Here is a 23,801-nt window from a genome sequence, read left to right on the forward strand (position 1 = left end):
GTTGACGGCAGAAGGGAGGGGGTCCAGGGTGAAATCTGCGGGGACCCTGGCCCCACGCAGATACGCCCCTGGGGCCTAGTGCGGTAAAAGTGAAGGGCAAGGCCTGTCTTTGTTGCTGGCAAAGATGGAGGCATAGATAATGAGCTTTCCCTAGTGGTAGATGACAACTGTATCCAAGAAAAGATAATTAAGCTTTGCTTCTGGTAGAAGGCTCTCTTCTCGATAGATGATGAAGTTTGTTTTGGTTGGAATACCTTTTGGCGTAAGCGCTAAAGCATTTCTCTCAGCAGTAAAAACACCCCCAGCTGCCAAAGAGTTAAAGTGACACTGTTAAATTACCTAGGCTTTAAGAGGTGTCCTCAGCCATGACAGCAACTTGCATAATCCAGTTTAGCGCAGAAAATAACTTTGTGTCTGCCCACAGCAATGAGAGAAGGCGAAAATGGTCCTGGTATTTAGACCCCACTATACTGTATTCTGAGATTCAACATTTCTGCTTTTAATGGGAAGTGCAGCACTACAAATCCCAGAATCCAACAGAGGCAAGTTACAATGAAGGCTATGAAAGTGATGCACTGAGCAGGACACAGAGAAACTAAAGGAGGAAAAAGATAAAAAGTAAGATATGGTACAAACATTCAAAGACCCTAGCTGGCTCCAAAAAGGTACCAGAAGAAAGCATTCTCCATAGAATGAGAACTTCAAAGACAAAGGATCATTACATGAAGCCAAAGGGAGGAAGCTCAGAAGGAACATGGGAAAATAGTTTTCCACTGAGAGAGAGCGGTAGACACCTAGAACACACTTCCAGCAGAGGTTAGGACAGCCAAAATAGTGATTTGTATGGGAATTTAGATTAGAGGCAGATGCAGGGAGAAGACTACAGATTAAGTAATACTTACGACAGCACAACAGGAGAGAGTACCAGTGGGTAACCGGAGTGGACAAAGTGATCTTTTCACGTGCACATCTTCTATGTTTCCATTTAGGAACAAGTATATGGCTGGTGACTCAAGTTAGGTTTTCAGGATATCCATAATAAATACACACGGGATAAATTTGTGTATATTATGTCTTCAATACATGGACATTTATCTCATACTACTACTACTACTTAACATTTTTAAAGCGCTACTAGGGTTACACAGCGCTGTACAATTTAACATAAAAGGACAGTCCCTGCTCAAAGAGCTTACAATCTAAAGGACAAGTGAAAAGTCAGTTCGCTAGGGGCAGTCAAATTGGGGCAGTCTGGATATCCAGAAGGTAAGAGTTAGGTGCCGAAGGCAGCATTGAAGAGGTGGGCTTTAAGTAGAGACTTGAAGATGGGCAGGGAGGGGGCTTGACGGTAAGGGCTCAGGAAGGTTGTTCCAGGCATAGGGTGAGGCGAGGCAGAATGGGCGGAGCCTGGAGTTGGCAGTGGTGGAGAACGGTACTGAGAGGAGGGATTTGTCCTGTGAACGGAGGTTTCGGGTGGGAACATAAGGGGCGATGAGGGTAGAGAGGTAGTGAGGGGCAGCAGACTGAGTACATTGATCTCATGCATGTTTGTTGTAAATATTCCCTGAATGCCTGTGGATTCGCCAGAACAAATCTTGGAAGCCCTCATTCCAATATGGAGGCAACGCAGGACTGTATTGTTATCCTACTCACCTCAGCTGTATATGAATTATGAGGTTGCAAACAAAGCTATTTCTTATATCTGCAAGGAGGGGGTAAAGGGGTTTTCTGTGATGACAACAAAAAATCTCTTTAAACAATGGTACTACTTAAAAATCCACAAAGTTATCTATATATAAAAATCGGTCATCAGGAAAAAAAAATGTGTGCGAAAAGAATGGTGAGTTTCTCGTATACTATACATAAAACGCAAATTTAATTTTGTTTCTTGGTCACAGTGCTGTTCTGCTCACTCAGTTGTAGTGTGGCATAGACACAACTGCTCATTGTGGCAGCCTTTAAGAAGCCCTGTTTCACAACTCATTTGGGTCATTGCACAACAGCATAAACATTATATAATCACATTCATATTTCCTAGCATCCATTTATTAACAGTGTACCTGCTCACACTCCAGGCTGCATATTATCATTAACCCATTATCCTTCCAAGAGCCACAAAATCTCCTTTTTGTTTTTAAAGTATTCTAACATCCTATATAATAAAACTCACCCTCAACATTCTGAGGACAGTGACGTCACTGTCACTTCCATCCAGAACGGTTCGTAAGACCATGGTGGTGAAGCCACCGAAATCGCCCAGGATAGGGGTCCCGCCCTCGAGTCAAATGTCATGACGTCGAGGGCGGAGCAATGGCGTTTGGTGCATCCAAGAGGTGCAGAATGTGGAGTAATGCCGATGCCATCAGAATGATGAAGGGGTCCGTAGGTAGGTAGGTAGGGAGGGAGAAGGGGATGACAAAGGGATCGGTAGGGAGGGAGAAGGGGGGGTTGGGGAGGAAAACCTTGCTAGCACCCGTTTCATTTGCTCCTGAAACAGGCCTGTTTTCCTAGTAAAAATATAATATTCTGTTGGACTGACAATATTCTTTATGCCTCAGTTTATCTTAGATCACAGTTTACACCAGTGGTTCTCAACCTAGTTCTCAGGGCACACCCAGCCGGTCAGATTTTCAGTATATCCACAATGAATAGATAAGGACATAACAATAGCCATACTGAGTCAGACCGAAGGTCCATCAAGCCCAGTATTCTGTTTCCAACAGTAGCGAGTCCAGGTTACAAGTACCTGGCAAGATCCCAAAACAGTACAATACATTTTATGCTGCTTATCCTAGACTATGGACTTGTCCAAACCTTTTTTTTTTTAAACCCAAATACGCTAACGGCTGTTACCACATCCTCTGGCAACATGTTCCAGAGCTTAATTATTCAAGATAGATTTACATACCAAGCAGGCAGTGCATGTTAGTCTGCCTCATGCATATTCATTGTGGATATCCTGCAAACCTGATTGGCTGGGTGTGCCTCAGGACTGGGTTGAGAACCACTGATCTACACCACTTAAAACACTTGACAAAGCAAGGTTATATTCTCAGAGTCATACCATGGGAAACACATGTCAGAGGAGACAGTAGCAGTCACTCCTAGCCAATGGGGGGAACATGCAACAAACCTGGGTCTGTCACATCTAGCCAGTGGGAAACAGCTGCCACATCCAAACTGCCCAGAGTACTCCAAATCAAGGAAAGACAGTGCTCGTGATAACCAGCCCATGAGAAACACATGCCGAAGCAAGATCATCCCTGTCACAGCTAGCCAGTGGGAAACAGATGCCACATCCAAACTGCCCAGAGTACTCCAAATCAAGGAAAGACAGTGCTCGTGATAACCAGCCCATGAGAAACACATGCCGAAGCAAGATCATCCCTGTCACAGCTAATCAATACAAAACACATGCCAAAGCTAAATGGTGCAAATCACTCCAGTTAATAGGAAAAACATGCCACAGCAAGACCATGCAGGGACATGTCCATCCAGATGCTTATACATTAAGAGACCAGAACCCTGCCTCTTGAGCCACTGGGTGGTTCTGCTAAACCCAATTCTGTACAAAGAAATAGACCTAGTATTGAGCTTGATGTGGGGAACAATAATCATTCCCCTGTGGAATATGACTAGCCCATGAAAAAGAACTGTGGGGAAGAAATGGCTCCTGGATAGAACGGTATTCAGAATCCTGATACTGTGATGCTGACCCTGAACACTGAGTGACTTGATCTGTATGTGTGTGTGCCTGAATTCTCCAGAACTACAGGAATTCTGACCTGGACTGCTTTTCAATCATTTATAAGCACTCAGATTCAAAATTGATCTGGTTACTTATGGGGTTAAGCCCCGCTGTTCTCGCTCCAATACTGAGTCTCGGTTCTGTTACAGACACTACGGGAGCCTCAAACCCCTTGTGTACCCCAAAGCCTATTAATTTTGTGATTTTAAATAAATTCAGTGCTGAATCACCACAGAAACTGTTAATTTAAACATATCCTGCTTGGGAGCCTGCCACAGTGGGAAACATACATGTTGAGTCACTATCCCATCTGTCACATTGAGCCAATACGAAAAGCAAAAGATTGTGTCATATTCAGCTCATGGGAAGCTCCTCTGCAAAGTCTGCCCTGTGTCACTTTCTATCTAATATTTTTTAATAGTCTTTTTCTGCTGTGATTTAAATAAGCATATGCAGAGCTATGAGACACAGACAAACAGAAGCGAGAGGAAAATGCATTCCCTACACGTTTTGTACATTCATCCTCCCCTGTCGACTTACTGATGGATATCCATAATTTGTCCAAGAAAACAGCACTCTCCATCTGGAGCTTACACTTGCAAAGTCCCCTCTCTGATTCTCTTGGTGATAATAAAAAAGAATATAAAAACAAAATATCTTCCACACCAGGAATAAACAAAATCTCTATAAAAATAAATACCATTTCCCCTCCTGTATCTGGTTGACGGCAGAAGGGCCTCTCCAGTGTGCAGCGCTTCCCATGCCTTTTGGTCTGAGTAGAGAAGAAACCAGGGCTCGGATCCAGGGGCCGTGGAGGAGTACTTACATTGCTCCTTGATGGTAGAAATTAGGTCACAAGGTATAGAAATTTGTTTTCTCCTCCAGTGTTGCGGCCTGTGAGGAGATTGGTCTTTGTCTTTTTATTGCAATAATTTTGGCACCTCCACCTGCAAAGGGAACATAATCCGTTAACTACTAAGCACAATTTTTCTTCACTCAACGTGTAATTAAACTCTGGAATTCGTTGCCAGAGAATGTGGCAAAGGCGGTTAGCTTAGCGGCGTTTAAAAAAGGTTTGGCCGGCTTCCTAAAGGAAAAGTCCATAGACCATTATTAAATGGACTTGGGAAAATCCACTATTTCTGGGATAAGCAGTATAAAATGTTTTGTACTTTTTGGGGATCTTGCCAAGTATTTGTGACCTGGACTGGCCACTGTTGGAAACAGGATGCTGGGCTTGGTGGATCTTTGGTCTTTCCCAGTATGGCAATACTTTTGTACTTATGTAGGTTTCTTATGACAGTGGAGGCTGATATCTGTGCTTCTATGTTGAGAGAACGATCAACATGAATACACATGCACTATTAATCCCATATCTCCAGTTCTCTCTCATTATCTCTGGCATTTAGCTCTTGTACTCTTGCTCTCGCAGTTTTTACTTCCCTATTTTCTACATTTATGTTTCCTTTCCCTATTCTAAGTCTCTACCTTGGTCTCCTCTGCTTTCTGTTTCCTTTCTCCAGTCTCTGCATATCTTGCTTCCTTCTTGGGTTTTCCTCTTTATTTTTGTACTTTAGTACTATGGCTCTCTTTTCTCTCTCTTTAAATTCCTGTCTCTCTTGGTTTCTTCCTTCCTCCAGTTCTCTCTCTCCTCCTTCCACAGTGTCATTCCAGCCATCTCACTATCTAATCTCCTCCACTTTCAAATTCAGTTTCTTCCATCCCCATTACCATGCCACTTTTTTCCCCTGATACATTTTTTTCTTCATCATACATTTCATGGCTCACTCTCTTTTCCCAGTTCCCCTTGCTCTCTTTATCCTTTTTCTGGTCCCTACCTCTTTCTTTTTCTTCCTTAGTCTCTGTTACTGTTTTTGACCGTGTCTCTTTTTCTTCTTTCTCTTCTTTTCTCTCTCTCTCATGGTCCCTGTAGTTATATCTTCTCCTCAAATATCTAGCTCTTTTCTATCCTCTTTTCCACATCTGTCTTGTTTCTACATCATTGTCATTGACTCGGTCCTTTCTAAGCTTCTCATCTCTCTCTCTCTCTTTCCTCTATTTTCCATATCTCTTTCTTACAGAATTACACCAGTGGTCAATGGAACTCTGATTTTTCTATCAGTCCTTGAATCCCTCAATGCTTTCTTTATGAGGTAATCCAGGACAACAAGAAAATTAAACTCTGCATTTATAGTCAATTCTGTACCCTGTTTCCCCGAAAGTAAGACATCTCCCGAAAATAAGATCTAGTAGAGGTTTTCCTGAATTTGTAGATATAAGGCCTCCCCCGAAAGTAAGACCTAGCAAATTTTTGTTTGAAAGCAGGGCCGCCGAGAGCCGGACAAGGCCGCCCCCAGGCCGCCCCCCCACCCGAGGTTGCCGGGCCCCCCCCACCCCCCTCGCTCCCAGAACTAACCTTAAACGCCTCCTTTAACCTTCGCAGCAAGCAGCAGCAGGGCAGACCCCTCCTTCCTTCCGTGCCCCGCCCTCGCGGACGTTACATCATGCGAGGGCGGGACAATGAAGGAAGGAGTGGCCTGCCCTGCTGCTGCTTGCTGCGAAGGTGAAAGGAGGCGTTTAAGGTTAGTTCCGGGAGCGACGGAGGGCGGGCGGGCCAACCCCGATCCAACCCCGATGTTTCCCCGAAAAATAAGTCAGCCCCTGAAAATAAGACCTAGTGCATTTTGGGGGGCAAAAATTAATATAAGACAGTGTCTTATTTTCGGGGAAACACGGTAGCAGTCAAAACCATTCTTTTCTGATACCAAACAGTGTAACTGTACCATAAAACCCATCAGTATATTTTCTCTCTAAAATCATTTGCAGTTTATGTTTGATCTGATACAATGTCATAGTCATATCTATTGAAAAAAAATTTACATAATTTTTCATCCCTAAAAATAAAGAGATAACATTAAAAAATTAGCGTTGCCATACTGGGACAGGTTGAAGGTCCATCATGCCCAGTATCCTATTTCAAACAGTGGTCAATCCAGGTCACAAGTACCTGCCAAGATCCCATAGGAGTAAAACAGATTTTGTGCCGCTTATCATAGAAATAAGAAGTGGATTTTCCCAAGTCCATCTTAATTATGGCTCATGGACATTCTGTGAAACCTAGTTTCTCTCTCTCTATTACATACATTTGCATAGGGTTATGACTACTAGCCAAAGAGGGGCATTTTCAAAATGCTCAATATCAACTAATAACTTCTATGAGATTACAATGTAGCATGACTGGCCTCATTCCCCATATGTAACATAAGATTAAGGCCCCCTTTTACCAAGCTGCAGCAAAAGGGGGCCTGTGTTGGCGTGGGCGCATGTGTAAAACACGTGCCGAGGTCCCCTTTTACCACAGCTGATAAAAGGGCTGGTCTTGCTTTCAGCCATTTCGGGGGGGGGGGGGGGGGAGCCCTTACCGCCACCCATTGAGATGGCGGTAAGGGCACCCACGCTAACCCAGCAGTAACTGGGCAGAGTGCGGCGCTGCTGTGGTAACCCGGCGGTACTTCCTAAATAGCGAGCGGTAAGCCCGCTTAGTAAAAGGACCTCAATTTTTATTTATTTATTCAGAACATTTATACCCCGCTTAATACCACTTAAAGCAGCCTCAAAGCGGCTTACAATGAACTGAGGAAACAATTACAATGACAGTAGAGAGGGTAGAAGGATCAGAGGGAGAAGGGAAGGGAAAATGCACTATAAGACTTTGGCCAGATCATGGGAGATACAAGTACAATGAAATCAGGAAAGGTGGAAAAAGTCCAAAATGGTCCAAATATGCTGGAAGGAATGACTTCAGGTGACATCTAGAGGCCAAGGTGTAGGCCAGTGGCGTTCCAACCCTAGCTGACACCCGGGGCGGATCGCCAATGCGTGCCCCCCCCCCGGGTGCAGCACGACCCCCCCCCCCCCCCGGCGAAATGACACCTCTTTCCCCCCCCCCCCCGGCGAAATGACACCCCCCGCCGGGTGCACGCCGCTGGGGGGGGGTGCCGCGGCGCGCGCCTGTTGCCCTGTCTCAGTCTGATTTTGCAATCCGCATGTGTTCACTGCTCCCTCAGTGAACACATGCGAATTGCGAAATCGGACTGAGACAGGGCAACAGGCGCGCGCCGCGGCACCCCCCCCAGCGGCGTGCACCCGGGGTGGACCGCCCCCACCGCCCCCCCCCTTGGTACGCCACTGGTGTAGGCTGAACCCCCTTTCGCTGCCTGTGCCAGTCTCTGATGGTAGAGAAGGGATGAGATGAGAACGACCGGGCAGACCAAGGCGAAAAAAAGCAGGCTGCAGAAGAAGTTGAAAGAGTCTGGTGACTCTTTTCCCACAGAGCTGGTTGTGCGGAGTAGTTGGTACAGTTATTCCACTTATGTGCATGTCAGATAAGTGCACGCTCTGTTTACTTATTTACAGAGTGCCAGTCCCATTTTTCTACCATAGGTTTTCTTGCAATCGCTTTGGTTAACTACATCTGCTTTAAGTACACGGTCTGCTTTTGTGCACACACTTGACAGGCTCTGTTTACATGCCATGTACTTGACTGGCATTCTGTTTATGTGTACAGTCGGGTCGTTCAACTGCCGATACGGTCCTATCAAACATATAAACGGCGAGTGACCGTACTCACTCGCAAATGCGCAGTAGAGACTTCCCTCTCTGTCCCGCCCCCACGTCAATACGTGATGACGGGGGGGGGGGGGGCGGGACAGAGAGGGAAACTGCGCCGCCGAGGTTGCTACCGCTCCCCCCCCCCACTCGGAGTCGCCGCCGCCACCCCTCCACCCGGCCCGGGCCCTCTCTTCCCTTCTGAACTTACACATGCATTCGCCGAACGCAGCAACGCACATCAGCTGAGCTGCAGTGAGCCCTTCCTTCTTTGCCTGTGGCCCCGCCCTCCTGTGACGTAACATCAGCGAGGGCGGGACACACACAGGCAGAGAAGGAAGGGGCAGCTCAGCTGATGTGCGTTGCTGCGTTCGGCGAATGGATCTGTAAGTTCAGAAGTGAAGAGAGGGCCCGGGCCAGGTGGAGGGGTGGCGGCGGCGGCGACGACTTCGAGGGGGGGGAGCGGTGGCGACTTCGCGGGGGGAGGAAAACCTCAATACCAGCCCGTTTTTACGGGCTCAACGGCTAGTTAATTTATAAACGGTGCTACGCTGGCTTCACTGCATTTACATGTGATTAGTCTAATTGATGTTTTACAAAATTGTCTACTGTCTTATTAATAAATAAATGGTGCTCTACTGGCCCAGTTCAGAAAGAGTCAGATCGGTTTATGTGTGAGCTGAACTTCAGTCCTGAGGTCTTGCACTTAACCGAAGTGCACTGTATTCGAGTACACAACATTTCGAAAGGTTTTCTTCACATACCCTCTCTCATACCCTCCATCTACACTCTTCCTCGGCTGATCCCCTCTCTAATTCCCGTCAGTCACCATATATCCCTTGATGATCTCTCTCTCTCATCCCACCAGTCCCAGCTGGCCCAATCATGAAGAAAGCTGTTTTGCCTGGGTGAGATGGGCCATTAGGCTGTAAGCTTCAGTTTTTGGCCTAGCAGAATGGGCTCCGTTGGACCCACTTCCTCACAGGACATAATCACTGCCAAAGGGCCTAGACTGAGTCAAGGATTCTGCCTCCTCCTGGTGGGTCCCACAGGCATTATATGCAGTTGTAAAACAAAACGGATGAACACGGTCAGGCCCATAAGAGATTGTATTGGATACATACTGTAAAGAACTCTTAAAAGTAATCATAAATTTGAATTATAGCTTGGTGCAGTGCTCTACTATCTACGGCAGGCATCTGAATGATATTGTAAAAAAATGGTTCAAAAGCTGGTGGTGGGAAGAAGCAGCCAGACATGACTATTTTATAAAACCAATTTTCCTGTAGGAATTTAGAATACGAATTTAGAGTGAAGGTGTGGCCTAGTGGTTACAGCACTGGTCTTGACACCCAGAGGTGGCCGGTTCAAATCCCACCGCTGCTCCTAGTGATCTTAGGCAAGTCACTTAACCCTCCATTGCCTCAGGTACAAACAGACTGTGAGCCATCCTGGGACAGGGAAATATCCAGAGTACCTGAATGTAACTCACCTTGAGCGACTACTGAAAAAGGTGTGAGCAAAATCTAAATAAATAAATATATGGAATGTTGCTACTATTGAAGATTCTACAAGGAATGTTGCCACTTTTTGAGATTCCGGAATGTTGCTACTATTTGAGATTCTAGATGGAATGTTGCTAGTGGAGGAGTGGCCTAGTGGTTAGAGCACCAGTCTTGCAATCCAGAGGTGGCCAGTTCAAATCCCACTACACTGCTGCTCCTTGTGATCTTGGGCAAGTCACTTAATCCTCCATTGCCTCAGGTACAAACTTAGATTGTGAGTCCTCCTGGGACAGAGAAATATCCAGAGTACCTGAATGTAACTCACCTTGAGCTACTACTGAAAAAGGTGTGAGCAAAATCTAAATACATAAATATATGGAATGTTGCCACTTTTTGAGATTCTGGAATGTTGCTACTATTTGAGATTCTACATGGAATGTTGCTGAGTGGAGGAGTGGCCTAGTGGTTAGAGCACCGGTCTTGCAATCCAGAGGTTTCCAGTTCAAATCCCACAGCTGCACCTTGTGATCTTGGGCAAGTCACTTAACCCTCCATTGCCTCAGGTACAAATCTAGATTGTGAGCCCTCCTGGGACAGGGAAATATCCAGCATACCTGAATGTAACTCACCTTGAGCTACTACTGAAAAAGGTGTGAGGAAAATCTAAATAAATACATTTGTTTGAAGATGGTGAAACCTATTACCCTTTAATCTTAGAGCGGGATGTTCAAACTTTAGCCTGCAGACATCTGTTTTCTGGCTCACTGTGGTGAAAGTCCCAGCCTGGAGTAGCAACATTACTTCCACTGGTCCACAGACACAAGTGACATCTGTCACCATTGTAGCTGGGTTAAAATATAAAGTATCCCTTGCTGGATCTTCACCAACAAATTTATTCATTCCTTGATATACTGCCAAATCAATAGGCTTTCTAGGTGGTGTACAAAATTCATAAATTTAAGAACTGAAAAGAACTCCATTTACATATAGGAAAGAGATAGTAAGGTAATAAAAATAATACAGTGCTTTGATGGTGACCACTCAGACCTACCTATACTATCGGAGTTTTCTATACTGTTACCATTCCAAAAAAAAGGATTCAAAGCGGTTTACAGTAGATAAAAGCAACTCCAATAATAAAGAGGAATTAACAATCAAAAATTACACATGGCAAAACCTAAAACACATAATATAATAAACCAAAAACAAATTTAAAATCCAGAATCCACAAAACAAAACAAAATTGTTGCTCAAATATGTCTGTAACCGTTTCCTAAAAGAAAGATAAGGAGATGCAAGCCTCAATTTCAGAGGAAGTGTATTCCATACCCTAGCCCCCCCCCCCCCCCAAAAAAAGGAAAAGAAGCCTCAAAAAGAGACTTAAAACAAATATTTTATACAGAAAGACAACCTTAACTTCAAAGTTCTCAAAAAAACAAGTTTTCTATTGCAGGTGGGAAAAACCAACAGCTCGCTCAAGCCCCCAGAATTCAAACCAAATATTGATTTAAAAAACAAATAATTTTATAATTGATACGTTTATGTAACATCAACCAATGAAAAGCCCAAAAAATGAGGGATACTCTTCCATAACAACCAACTTATTAATCAGTTGTAATCGGTTTAACTGCTTAGCTGAAATCCCAAAAATAATTACCTATTAAAAACATCATTACATAAAAAAGTTTTCAACTTCTTTTTACAAGCATCTAAAGAACGTTTCTTACAGATAACATGTGACAAAGTAGGGCCTGTAACACTTAAATATCCTAGAACAAAGTGTATCAAGTCCTATAATTTGAAGAGGAAACAACTAAATAGTTACTTTGCGACAATCTTAAGGATCTGGAAGAGAGATAAGGAATTATTAACCGAGTAAGATATAATGGAGTTCCGGAATAATGTACTTTTTGAACCAAACACAGAAATTTGAAAGAAATTCTGTAGTTGATAGGCAACCAATGTTCTTCCTTCAGCAAGGGAGTCATATGATCGTACTTCCTAGAGTTGGTATTCTGCACAATCTGTAAATGTCTAAAGGTCTGATCCCTGAAGTCCAATCAATAAGGCATTACAATAGTCCAATTAGTTTATAACAAAAGAATGTACCATACACGTAAAGCTGATTTTGACTGAGCGAATAATTTTTAGAGTGGCTGCACGGTAAGGCAGGACTACCAATGTCACCTTTGCACTGAAAAATTAGTCCCCACCCCTGTCTTAGAAGATGCCTCTTGCTTTGTTTGTAGCTGCTTTGTTAATTGCCTGTGAGATTCCTGTGGGGACAATTGCTATATCTGTGAACTGCAATCAACACTCCTTTTAAACATTTTTTTTTCTTCATCTAACTAGTCCCCAGGGTGCACTTTTCTTCCACATACATAGTAACATAGGAGATGACGGCAGAAAAAGACCTGCACGGTCCATCCAGTCTGCCCAACAAGACAACTCATGTGTGCTACTTTTTGTGTATACCCTACTTTGATTTGTACCTGTCCTCTTCAGGGCACAGACCGTATAAGTCTGCCCAGCACTAGCCCCGCCTCCCAACTACCAGGCTCGCCTCCCAACCACCGGCTCTGGCACAGACTGTGTAAGTCTGCCCAGCACTATCCCCGCCTCCTAACCACCAGCCCCGCCTCCCACCACCGGCTCTGGCACAGACCATATAAGTCTGCCCAGCACTTTTCTTCCACAGGTCCTTTGGCTTTCTCTCTTCAATTTTCCTAGCTTGAATCTATCTGAAATTCTTCCTTCTCTCTATCTCTTTCCCCCAGCCTTTATGTATGTTTCCCTCTCTCCTTTCTCTAGTTCATATATTTTTCTCTCTGTTCTCTAGTCCCTTTGGATCTCTTTCCCTCCATCTGTTTACAAGGCTAGTCTCTTCTCTCATTTCTTTTCTTTCTACTCTCTCCTCCACATCTCATCCTCTCTCTCTCTTTAGGCTCCTTTTACATAGCTGTGTTAGCGATTCCTGCGCAGTAAATGAGAGGAAGCCCCTCTCATTTACCGCACAAGAATCGCTAGCACAGCTTTGTAACTGTAAACAATTTTTATTGAACAAATGAATAAAGATGCATTAATGCAAACAGAAACATGTGTTGTTCAATATTTTAAACAAGTTTAATTTCCATCCCAAACCCCCCAACCCATCATGTCTAATTTATGTCAAGAGTTTTGTCATCTCTCTCGGTAAGATCAAATCGCTAGTGCGGCTTTGTAAAAGAGGCCCTTGGTTTCTTAGGGTACCATTTAAATTTTTCTTTCATCAATCCAAGAGGTTTTTTTTCCCTCTCTGGGATTTAACACTTGGGGAGTAATATTCGTCCCGCCACAGTATTGCGCCTTGTAAGTTTCTCAGAGCTGTGGGCTGAACTAACCCTGGATATTTAATGCCAGGGCATGTGCGGCTCCCAGAACTGAATATCTGAGTCTGTGTGTTGACCAGGGGCGTAGCCAGACTTCAGCGTGAGGGGGGCCAGACCCCGAGGTGAAGGAGCACATTTTAGCCCCCTCCCGGCGCCGCCAACCCCCCCCCCCCCCCGCCATTACCGACCCCCCCCCCCACTATTGCTGACCCCCCTCACCAACTTTGATGACCCTCTCGACCCCCTCCCGTCGCCAACCCTCCCCCACCGTCACCGTGGGCTACCTTTGCTGGCGGGGCACCCCAATCCATGCCAGCCGAGGAGGTCCTCTTCTTCCTCCGAAGGCTTCGTTCTGTTTCTGACATCCTGCATGTTGTATGTGCAGGACATAAGACTCACAGAAACAGAACGAAGCCTTGTGCAAGGCTTCGTTCTGTTTCTGTGAGTCTGACGTCCGTTGCTGGCTGTTCTGCAAAGCTTCGTTCTGTTTCTGTGAGTCTGACGTCCTGCACATACAACGTGCAGGATGTCAGAAACAGAACAAAGCCTTCGGAGGAAGAAGAGGACCTCCTCGGCTGACAGGGATTGGGGTCCCCAGCCAGCCAAGGTAGCCCACGGTGACGGCGGGGGAGGGTTGGCGGCGGGAGGGGGGGGGTCGAGGGGGTCGAGGGCCAAATCTACGGGGGCCCAGGCCCCCTGGCCCCACATAGCTACACCACTGGTGTTGACCTGGAAGTAAATTGGGCACTGGCTTATATTCAGACCGGGGACGAGTTAACTTGGTGCATAAAGCTAAGGTAGTTGTTTTGCTGTCCTGATTTTATGTGTTTACTTAGCCAGTTAGTGGACTGAATATCACTGCTAACCGGCTAAGTTGTGGCTCCAGCCAAACTTTGCCCCAGGATTGCACCTAATCAAGGGGTCCTTTTACTAAGCTGTGGTAAAAAGTGGCCTGTGGTAGTGCGAGCGCGTGTTTTGGATGCGTGCTGGGCCATTTTTTACCGCATCTAGGAAAAAGGCCTTTTTTTAAGGGGCCAGAAAATGGACGTGTGCTAAAATTGAAACCAGCACATGTCCATTTTTGGCCTGAGACCTTATTGCCACCCACTGACCTAGCGGTAAGGTCTTACACGCTACCCACACAGTAAGCATGCAGCACGCACCAACTTCTGTTTACCAGTTGTTAAGCATCCCACGGTAGAAAATAGAAAATTATTTTCTACTGTGGGATTCAGCGTGTGCCAAATTTGGAATTACCACCCGGCTCACACGCTAGCTGGGCAGTAGTCCAGATTCGGTGCATGCTGTACACATGTAGGCTCTCCCGCGCCTTTGTGAAAAGGCTCCCTAACCAGTTAAGGAATGTCTGGTTCACCACAATGTTCAGCAGCATTGCCCCATTAAATGTCACTGAATATCAGTGGCCAGTCAGCTCAGAGGGGTTTAACCAGGCAAGAGCCTCCCCTGCCTGGTTAAATCCCTTTAAATATCTCCTACTTAATTTTCTTTCATTTTGTCAAATGCTGTAAACTGTGTCATCTGAAACGTTTCTTGTTCCTAAGCGATGCTGTATCCTCCTCTGTTGGGCTGTGCCTCTAAGTACTCAGAAAAAGGCAACAAGATTATCTGGGAATCATAGCTCATCACTAATATCACTAGCGAACATTTTCCAGTCGCTGCAACCCTGCAGAATTACATTTGTCCAATCTAGTCATGAATGAGTGGGATTTAAACTCCCTCCTGTCTTACTTACCTAGTTTATTATATGCTTATAATTTGATCTATTTTTGTTCAATACTATGTAAACTGCTCTGAAGGCTTGTGCCCTGGGCAGTATATCAAATGATGAATAAACCTGAAACCTGTTTGAGGTAGGAAAATAAATGTGCACACAGAATATAGTACATATAAATGACTAAATGAATTTCCCACATGTACAGAATTCTATTCTGCTACATTCTTAGCTAAATTCTGTTGCAGGATGTAAACTAGTTCATATGTGATGTATGAACACATGCAAGTGATTTCTCTAATGTAGGGGATGGCAACTGACATGCTGCTTGCTTGGGAAGAGAATTCACAGGTTTGCCATGCTCTGAGAACAGATTGGATATTAAGGTGGAGATAGCCATGGCGGTCAAGGAGGTTTTATGACAGAAGGCATGATGTCACAAGGCAGTCTCCACCCACTCCACTCAAGCAGGTTTTAATTCTCCCTGATGTAGCTGCCACCATCTTAGTACACCCAAAACAATGAAATTGATAGGGCGATAAAGCTCTGCCTACTGGTGTCAGCCCATATAATGGGCCAGATAGGCTTATGCCATCTCCTGTTATCAAACCTCCTTGATGGTAGTCAGTGGTTTTAAAGCAGTTTACAAACACAGGCTGAATTAGACCTGGATATTCAATGCCAGGCCACGTCTAGGCACCAGCAGCACTGAATTTCCAGGTCCTCGTCGTGGACCCAGAAGTTATGCAGGTGCTGTCCCATATTCAGTGCTGGTACCTGCAAATCTAACCGGCAAAGACAGGACTGCTTTTTATGGGGTCCTATCTCTCTGGTTAGCTGCATTGAATAAAGCTTGTGCCCGTATATCCTTCAGCTCTAAGCTGACTCTGTCCCCAGACTGCCCCAGTACTAACTGGCCACTGTGTGGTTAAGTGGTGCTGAAAATTTGGGGTCAGCCTGCTCAGCACAATTTAAGTGGCTAGGAGCCTCTCCTGCCTGCTTAACCACAGTGAATATTCAGTTGATATCATTTATTAATAAATGTAACCTAGAGATCTGCTTTTGCTTAGAACAAAATTTATTTGTTGATAGCATTTCTATCCCCCCATCCCTGCTGACTAGACCTTCCAGAACACTTTTTTAAAAGCTCCTTCCTGCATCTTACCCATAGCTTGTATGTCTAAATAAAGCAGAAATAATTCCCAGTCACTAGTGGAGGAGTAGCCTAGTGGTTAGTGCAGTGAGCTTTGATCCTGGTGAACTGGGTTTGATTCCCCCTGTAGTTCTTTGTGACTTTGGCCAAGTCACTTAATCCTCTATTCCCCCAGGTACAAGATAAGGGTTTTGGTAGTATGTTCACAAAGGAAGGGACGAATTTTGGTGATGTTATAGAGAAAGAAACAGCAGCTTTTAGCAGTCTATTGGATATGTGCAGAGAAAGAGAGATACCAGTCAAAGATGACCCCATGGTTACAAGTTGATGAGACAGGATGACAGTGTTATCCACAGAAATAGAGAATGGGATAAGAGGAAAGGTGGGTTTAGAGGGAAAGATAAGAAGCTCAGTCTCTAGTTCCCAGGGTCTCCACTTTTGCTGTGGCTGTATGTGAAGAAATACACAGTTTAAGTACCCTTAAAAAAAAATTTAGAAAGTTCATAAACACTTCCCACCCGATATTCAAATGAAAATGGCCGCTAAAACGACACTTAAGCAGCTATTCAGGACTGAATATCGCCGCTTAGCAGCTTAAAGATAGCCAGTTATATCGTGCAATATAACTGGTTATCCGTTGATTTTTAAGTGAGAGTGGCCAAGTTTGGCCATCACAATAGGTGGAATAACTTTGGCCAGTCTCATTTTAAGCGGCCAGTGCTGAATATCAGCGTGTTCAGTTAAAATCAGACTGGGCAAAGATAAACCAGATATTCAATGCTGGTCACTGGAAATGGACCAGCATTGAATATCCAGGTTTAGCGTCAACCATAGGAGACAGCCCAGCTATCTCCCATGGTCTGAATATTGGGGCCTTCTTGTTTTATTTCCAGTAAAAGCACCAACTGAGAAATAACGTACATAAAACATTACTCCACATGTGGTACTAAGCCATGAATGATGTGGTATTTCACTTTACCTCCTCCAGATGTAGGCCTCAAATATAATTCTATAATCACAAGTTTTCAGAATAATATTATCTAGGTGGTGATCACATTCAGAACACACTTCCACATATTTTACCACCTACCTTTTTCAGCTGTTTGATGTTGCTAGATCGAATGGCATCCAATAGTTGATCTCTAGAGTTTTTCTCAGAAGGAGCAACCTTTTCTACTATTCTTCTCTGTGATGCAGGAGAAAGAGAATTCCTGATGTTCTCGTTAATCAATGGTGGAGCTAGAGGTGCCAGGGGAGGTGGAGGTGGGGGAGGAGCTGCAGGGATTCCACCCTTCTTGGGAGTACATTTAGGTGAAGACCATGGCGATGATTTAGGAGAAGACTGCGGAGAAGGTTTAGGAGAATTTTTTTGCATGCCTCCTACCTTTGGAACCTCAAGGCAATCCTTTTTCTCTGCCACTTCCTGAGCCTGTTTCTGCTCCTGCAGTCGCTTTTGCCTCTGCTTATCCATATTTCTACTCAATAGGTTGGTCACAGTCATACGTGGGCCTGCTAGTTCAAAATGGTAGCCCAGTTTTAGTAGGGTGGTGTTTTCCTTCAACATCTTTGCGATCTCCATTTCAGTCTTTCCACCACAGATGTGCCTTTGGTTATGGAAACGTAGTTCTGTCAAGGTGTTGTTGTGCTGCAGGGCTCTGAAGATGGCCAGAATTCCCTTGCCTGTGATATGATTGGAATCTAGGTTGATACTTGTAATTGTCTTGTTTGTTCGTAACATGGCCGCAATGGCCAAGGCAATGTGATCATCAGCACGAGTATTGGCAAGGGCAAATACTTTGACTACAGTATTGAACTCCAAGGCTTCAGTGAAACTCATCAAGGTTTCAATGGTGATACAATCTGAGTTATTGACATTTAATTCGATCAGCTCCGAGTCATTGTTTTTCACCCTTTCCAAGTCCTCATCAAATATACTAGGAGCTGCTTCTTCTTCTTCTTCTTCTTCTTTGCTTGTATCTGATATGTTCTCTACTGGTGTTTCTGGACTGTTCTCCAACACCTTTTCAGGCTTTGTATTCAAATTATCTAGAGGAGGTTTCTTATCCTTATCTGTGATAGTTTTGTTGGATTTTAAAGGCACATTTTTGTTATCCTTTGTCTCTTCTTTTTTTAAAGGCACATTTTTGTTATCCTTTGTCTCATCTTTTGTAGTGAACTGCTTTTTTTCTGTGACTTTGCTCTCAGTGGGTGTCTCAGTTTGTCCTCTGTTGTTGACCTTAGAGGTCTTGTCTTCTATCCTTTTTTTATCAACGCTTTTATCCGATTTGTCCTTTTCAGAAACCTTAGAATATTTTTCTTTAATTTCTTTTCTTTCCAGGGACTTTTCATCTTTCTTTTGTTCTAGAGACTTAAGATACCTGTCTTTGCAACTTTTTTGTTCCAGAAGCTTTTCATCTTTGATCTTATCAGAGGCTCTAAGGTTTTTGTCCTCTTTGGACTTCTCGTTTGATTTGTTGACTTGGCCAATCTTCCCTTTCTGGCTTGTTTGGAGGCTACTTTCTTCCTTTTTTTGTTCATTCTCCAGGTCTGAGCCCTGCTTCCTGCCCAAATCTTTTGAAGAAGGAGCTTTGCCTCTTCCTTCCAGATTTTTGTGATCTTTCTTTATATCTGTGGATTTGCTGTCCTACAGATGGAAATTCAAAGGACAGTTAAGACTAGAATTCACAGAAAAGGCAACAAATATTCACTTCTAATTTACTCCCTTGTTTACAAAGCTTCACTAGCGGCTGTCGGTGCAGTAATGCCTCTCCCAATGCAATTTTAGTGAACCCTTTGATGGATCCTCTTCCACCATTATGCCACTATTAGTCCACGTGCTCCCTAGATGATCCAAGCTCCTCCCACAGCTTTCAGTACCATTTTTATACCAAGCATGCCCAGATCTACCTCTGTGCTCCAGAAGTTTCATCCACAATCCAGCCCTAAATCTCAATTTGTTTGATGCCTCATTGCTACCTTAAACATGGCATGGCCAAGGTAGAACCTATCATCTCTAACTCACTTCCCTGGAGTAGCCTAATGGTTAGTGCAGCAGCCTGAGAACCAGGGGAAGTGAGTTTGATTCCCACTGCAGCTTCTTGTGACTCTGGGTAAGTCACTTAACCTTCCATTGCCCCAGGTACAAAATAAGTACCTGTATATAATATGTAAACCACTTTGATTGCAACCACAGAAAGGTGGTATATAAAATCCCATCCCCTTTTGACTCTTTCTTCCTCCATGGATAAGAGGACAAGAAAACAGGAAGAAATTTATTTATTAGGATTTATTTACCGCCTTTTTGAAAGAATTCACTCAAGGCGGTGTACAGTAAGAAAATCAAACGTGAGCAATAGACAATAATAGCAGAAAAATATTCAAATAACAATACAAAGTATGGCATAGTATACTACTTACAATGTCAACACAATATGTAATATGACATTTTAATTGACAGTATAGGGTATAAGCAAAGATGGAACATAGTATATGAGAGCAACCTAAAAGATAAAGGGCTAGATTCTATATATGGAGCCTGACAAATCCACACACAAAAAAAATACACCTAGGTGTGTTCTCTAAAGTATGCCTACATTTTATAGAATAGGCTTCAATTTCCATAGGGTATATAGAATACACCGAGCATCTCTCCACATGACCAAATTTGGTCGCATCCATTTAGGCCATGTTTTACTTGGCGTAAATTCCGACACCTATATTATCGTTTATTCATTTACTAGACCGTCAGAACAGTTTACAATATAGAATAACATTAAAATAATATTAAAACAGTCGATAAACATACTCTGAAATCCATTTGTGATAGGAAAGCACTACAAAAAGACAACACACATGCAGATTTCACAGACCGTAGTAATAAAAACATTAGTAAAAACACAAAGCTAATGAATTTTTTTTCTTAGTTTATCCTTTATTTCTATTTTGAATGTTTGCTTCAACTGACTCTCGAAAAAGATACGTTTTAAAAATTTTACGAAAATGAGTATAAGAATCCTCAAGCCTAAGTTCTTTAGGAAGACAATTCCAAAGAGACGGAGCTAGAAAGAAAAATGCCGATGTCCGCATTGATTCCCATCTAGCTTTAGATGGAGAAGGGATTACAAGTCTATTATCTGTCAACGACCGAAGTGGGTATCATAGGAGCCAACTTTTCAAAATTATTGGGGGTGCTAAGCCCAATGGAAATGACCCCTCCATGGACATATATAAGGAATTTTCTCAATATTGGGGGTGCTCAAGCACCCAAAGCACCCACAGAGTCGGCTCCAATGGTGGGTATATTCAGTAATAATGCACATAGATTTTAGAAACACCAGTTCCATACCCATAGCCACGCCCCCTTTTCAACTATGCAACTTGGGATATTTATGCTCACCACGTTACAGAATATGCTTAGCGAGTTGTGCATGTATATCATAATTAATGCCAATTAGTGCTAATTGCTTGTTAATATCCAATTAACAGCACTGATTAGCTAGTTAAACCAATATAGAATATGCTTCGATTTCCACACAGAAATTAAGGCACGATATATAAAATTTGGGGGAAGTGAACTCTTCAGTACAGACTGGCAATATGGGAAAGGATCAAACTAACTGAAGGAACACATCTGGTGTGGCAGCTGCTCAATGTGCCTTTAGATTATGGAAACCAAATACTGTATTTCTAGGCTCTAAATACTTTGTGAAGTATTTCAGAAATTGTAATTCATCTAGGGGTCCTTTTACCAAGCTGCGGGAAAAAGAGCCCTGCGCTGGCAATGGGGGCTGTTCTTCCTGCGCGCCAGGGTCCTTTTTACCACAGCTGGTAAAAAAGCCCCCAGCACACATGAGCATGCAGTAAGAGAACTCTTACCGCATGGCCATGCGACAGGGCGCCCTTACCACCACCCATTGAGGTGGCGAAAAGGGCTCCTGCGCTAACATGGTGGTAACTGGGCAGCGTGCAGCAATGCCCGATTATCGCTGGGTTACCGCCACACAAGCCATTTCCGGGGTTTTCTTTTTCCCCTGGAAATGGCGTGCGCTTGGAGCAAGACTACCGCCGGCGGCTTACCACCGCTCTGTAAAAGGGACAACTAATGCGATTTATGGCTTTTCCTTTGTCCATATTACATCAGAAAGACCCAGTAAAAGCTTCAGATAAGGATGGTGAAACATTAAAGTGGTATTCAATTGCAGGGAACAGATTGCAAAGGCTGAGCCCCCCACTTTGGGCTCAGGCCCCCTCCAAATGGCTGATGGGGATGTTGAAGCCCCGCCAGCCAAGGAAATTCGTTGCTGAGCTACTCCCCTCCTCCTCGCACTGCTGCAGGACAGAAGAAGTTGGTTGCCTGCCTCCAGTCACAGATGCCGGAACTCCCCCAGCATGCTCAGTTTGCGCAAGAACTGAGCATGCCTGGGGAATCCCGGCATCAGCGGCTGGTGGCACACCGCCGACTTCTGTACTGCAGCAGCACGAGGATGAGGTTTGGCTGGCAGGGCTTCAGCATCTCTGCCACAAAAGGTATTATTTTTGGCATGCCAGGGGGAGGGTGGGGCATTGCCCCCCCCCCCCCCCCCAATTGGAGTGCTGGCTATGCTTCTGGTCCTACGTTATCCAGCTATCTGCCCTGGTACTGACACTGAATATCAGTGACACCCACGTAACTCATAACAGGCCGCCAAATACCAGGATATTCGGTGCCAGTACTCAGATAGGAGCTGGCACTGAATATTCAGGTCTAATTCAGCTGGGGCAACTAGCATTTAGTGAAACGTTGACCACTACCAGCTCAACATTGCCCCCCAGTGTTTTCTGGTACTTACTGCTACCGTAACTGTTGCTGGTTCTTTTTTCAATGACATCAAACATGTATGTTTGTGTCACTTAGGAATCATTGCACAAAAATTGAGTGGAAGATGCAAGCCAAGCTAGGGGATGGGTGAGAGTGGGGTTTTTTTCTTGTTGTTTTGTTTATTTGCTTTTTTTGTTACATTGGAGATGGGTGTTAGAGTAAGTACCGCTGCTGCTTTTCTTCTTGCATAGGCTCCCTACTTAGGGAAGAGGACCTTTATCACTTTATTGTTGTTGAATGCTCATAATCTCAGGATCCCTGATGAAGACATATACTGAAACATGGCCGTGTTGGGTCATTTGTCACTTCTAATAAAAATCGTTAGTTTAAGTGTCTCCTGTTTTCCACTGATCTCCTCCATTTGGCTTTCTCTGTTCAGTTGCTCCTTCAAGACTATATGGGCTGATGATGTGCCACCTTATCCTTCCATCCACATTAGGCAATGATCTGCTGCCTCCTTGTCTAGTCCTTTCAACCTCCTCAGAGCCCTCTCCTTTCATCTCATGTAGGCTAATGACAAACCTCATTCTCCTTCTATCCTACTTAGGCTAATAATGTGGCTCTCACTCATTCGTTTGGCCTGTGTGAGCTAACACAAACACTCAGGGCTTTCTGATGTTTCCCCTAGAAATCCAGTCGAACCAAAAAGATAATGTTAAATGACATTTGTATGGGCAGGTATGAATTAAGATAGTAGGAGCAATTCGGAGTAGACTAGGTTGTAGATATGGAGGGGCATAATCGATTGGGGGCGCCCATTTATAAGGGCGGCCATCTTTAAGGACGGCCCTGACCGTATTATCGAAACAAGATGGCCGGCCATCTTTCGTTTCGATAATACGGTCGGGGCCGGCCAAGTCTCAACATTTGGGTCCACCTTAGAGATGGCCACCATTGGTTTTCGCCGATAATGGAAACTAATGACGGCCATCTCAAAACCGGCCAAATCCAAGCCATTTGGTCAAGGGAGGAGCCAGCATTTGTAGTGCACTGGTCCCCCTCACATGCCAGGACACAAACCGGGCACCCTAGAGGGCACTGCAGTGGACTTCAGAAATTGCTCCCAGGTGCATAGCTCCCTTACCTTGGGTGCTGAGCCCCCCAACCCCCTCCCAAAAAAAAAACCCACTCCCCACAACTGTACACCACTACCATAGCCCTTAAAGGGTAACAGGGGGCACCTAGATGTGGGTGCAGTGGGTTTCGGGTGGGTTTTGGAGGGCTCCCATTTACCACCACAAGTGTAACAGGTAGGGGGGGATGGGCCTGGGTCTGCCTGCCTGAAGTACCCACTAAAAACTGCTCCAGGGACCTGCATACTGCTGTGATAGAGCTGGGTATGACATTTGAGGCTGGCAAAAAAATGTCTGTTTGTTTTTTTGGGTGGGAGGGGGTTGGTGACCACTGGGGGAGTAAGGGGAGATGATCCCTGATTCCCTCCGGTGGTCATCTGGTCAGTTTGGGCACCTTTTCAAGGCTTGGTCGTGAACAAAAAGGGACCAAGTAAAGTCGGCCAAATGCTCGTCAGGACTGGCCTTTTTTTTTTCATTATCGGCCGAGGCTGGCCATCTCTTAAGCACACCCCCGTCCTGCCTTCGGTACACTGCCGACACGCCCCCTTGAACTTTGGCCGGCCCTGTGACGGAAAGCAGTTGAAGACGGCCAAAATCGGCTTTCGATTATACCGATTTGGCCGGCATTAGAAGGCCGGCCATCTCCTGATTTGTGTCAGAAGATGGCCGCCCTTCTCCTTCGAAAATAAGCAGGATAGTGACATATGACACAAAGACTTTCAACATTAATATTCTGGCGCTATGTGAGTATTTAATG

General features: G+C 44.6%; 1 protein-coding gene across 2 annotated transcripts in view; it reads right to left on the reverse strand.

The window, feature by feature from the left end:
* LMOD1 (leiomodin 1) overlaps positions 1 to 23,801 on the reverse strand; it is a 107,947-nt gene that overhangs the window by 57,389 nt on the left and 26,757 nt on the right. Inside the window, exons 2-3 of one of the 2 annotated variants that reach the window (XM_030220375.1) lie at positions 17,205 to 18,758; positions 3,298 to 4,695 (exon numbers count right to left, since the gene is read on the reverse strand). In XM_030220375.1, coding sequence (XP_030076235.1) covers positions 4,669 to 4,695; positions 17,205 to 18,758 — 1,581 coding nt within the window. In that variant the 3' untranslated portion in view covers positions 3,298 to 4,668. Of the gene's footprint in view, positions 1 to 3,297; positions 4,696 to 17,204; positions 18,759 to 23,801 lie in introns of those variants that run through there. The other variant, XM_030220374.1, reaches the window with a different exon arrangement.

The sequence above is a fragment of the Microcaecilia unicolor genome, chromosome 12 (genome assembly GCF_901765095.1).
Source record: "Microcaecilia unicolor chromosome 12, aMicUni1.1, whole genome shotgun sequence".
NCBI lineage: Eukaryota > Metazoa > Chordata > Amphibia > Gymnophiona > Siphonopidae > Microcaecilia > Microcaecilia unicolor.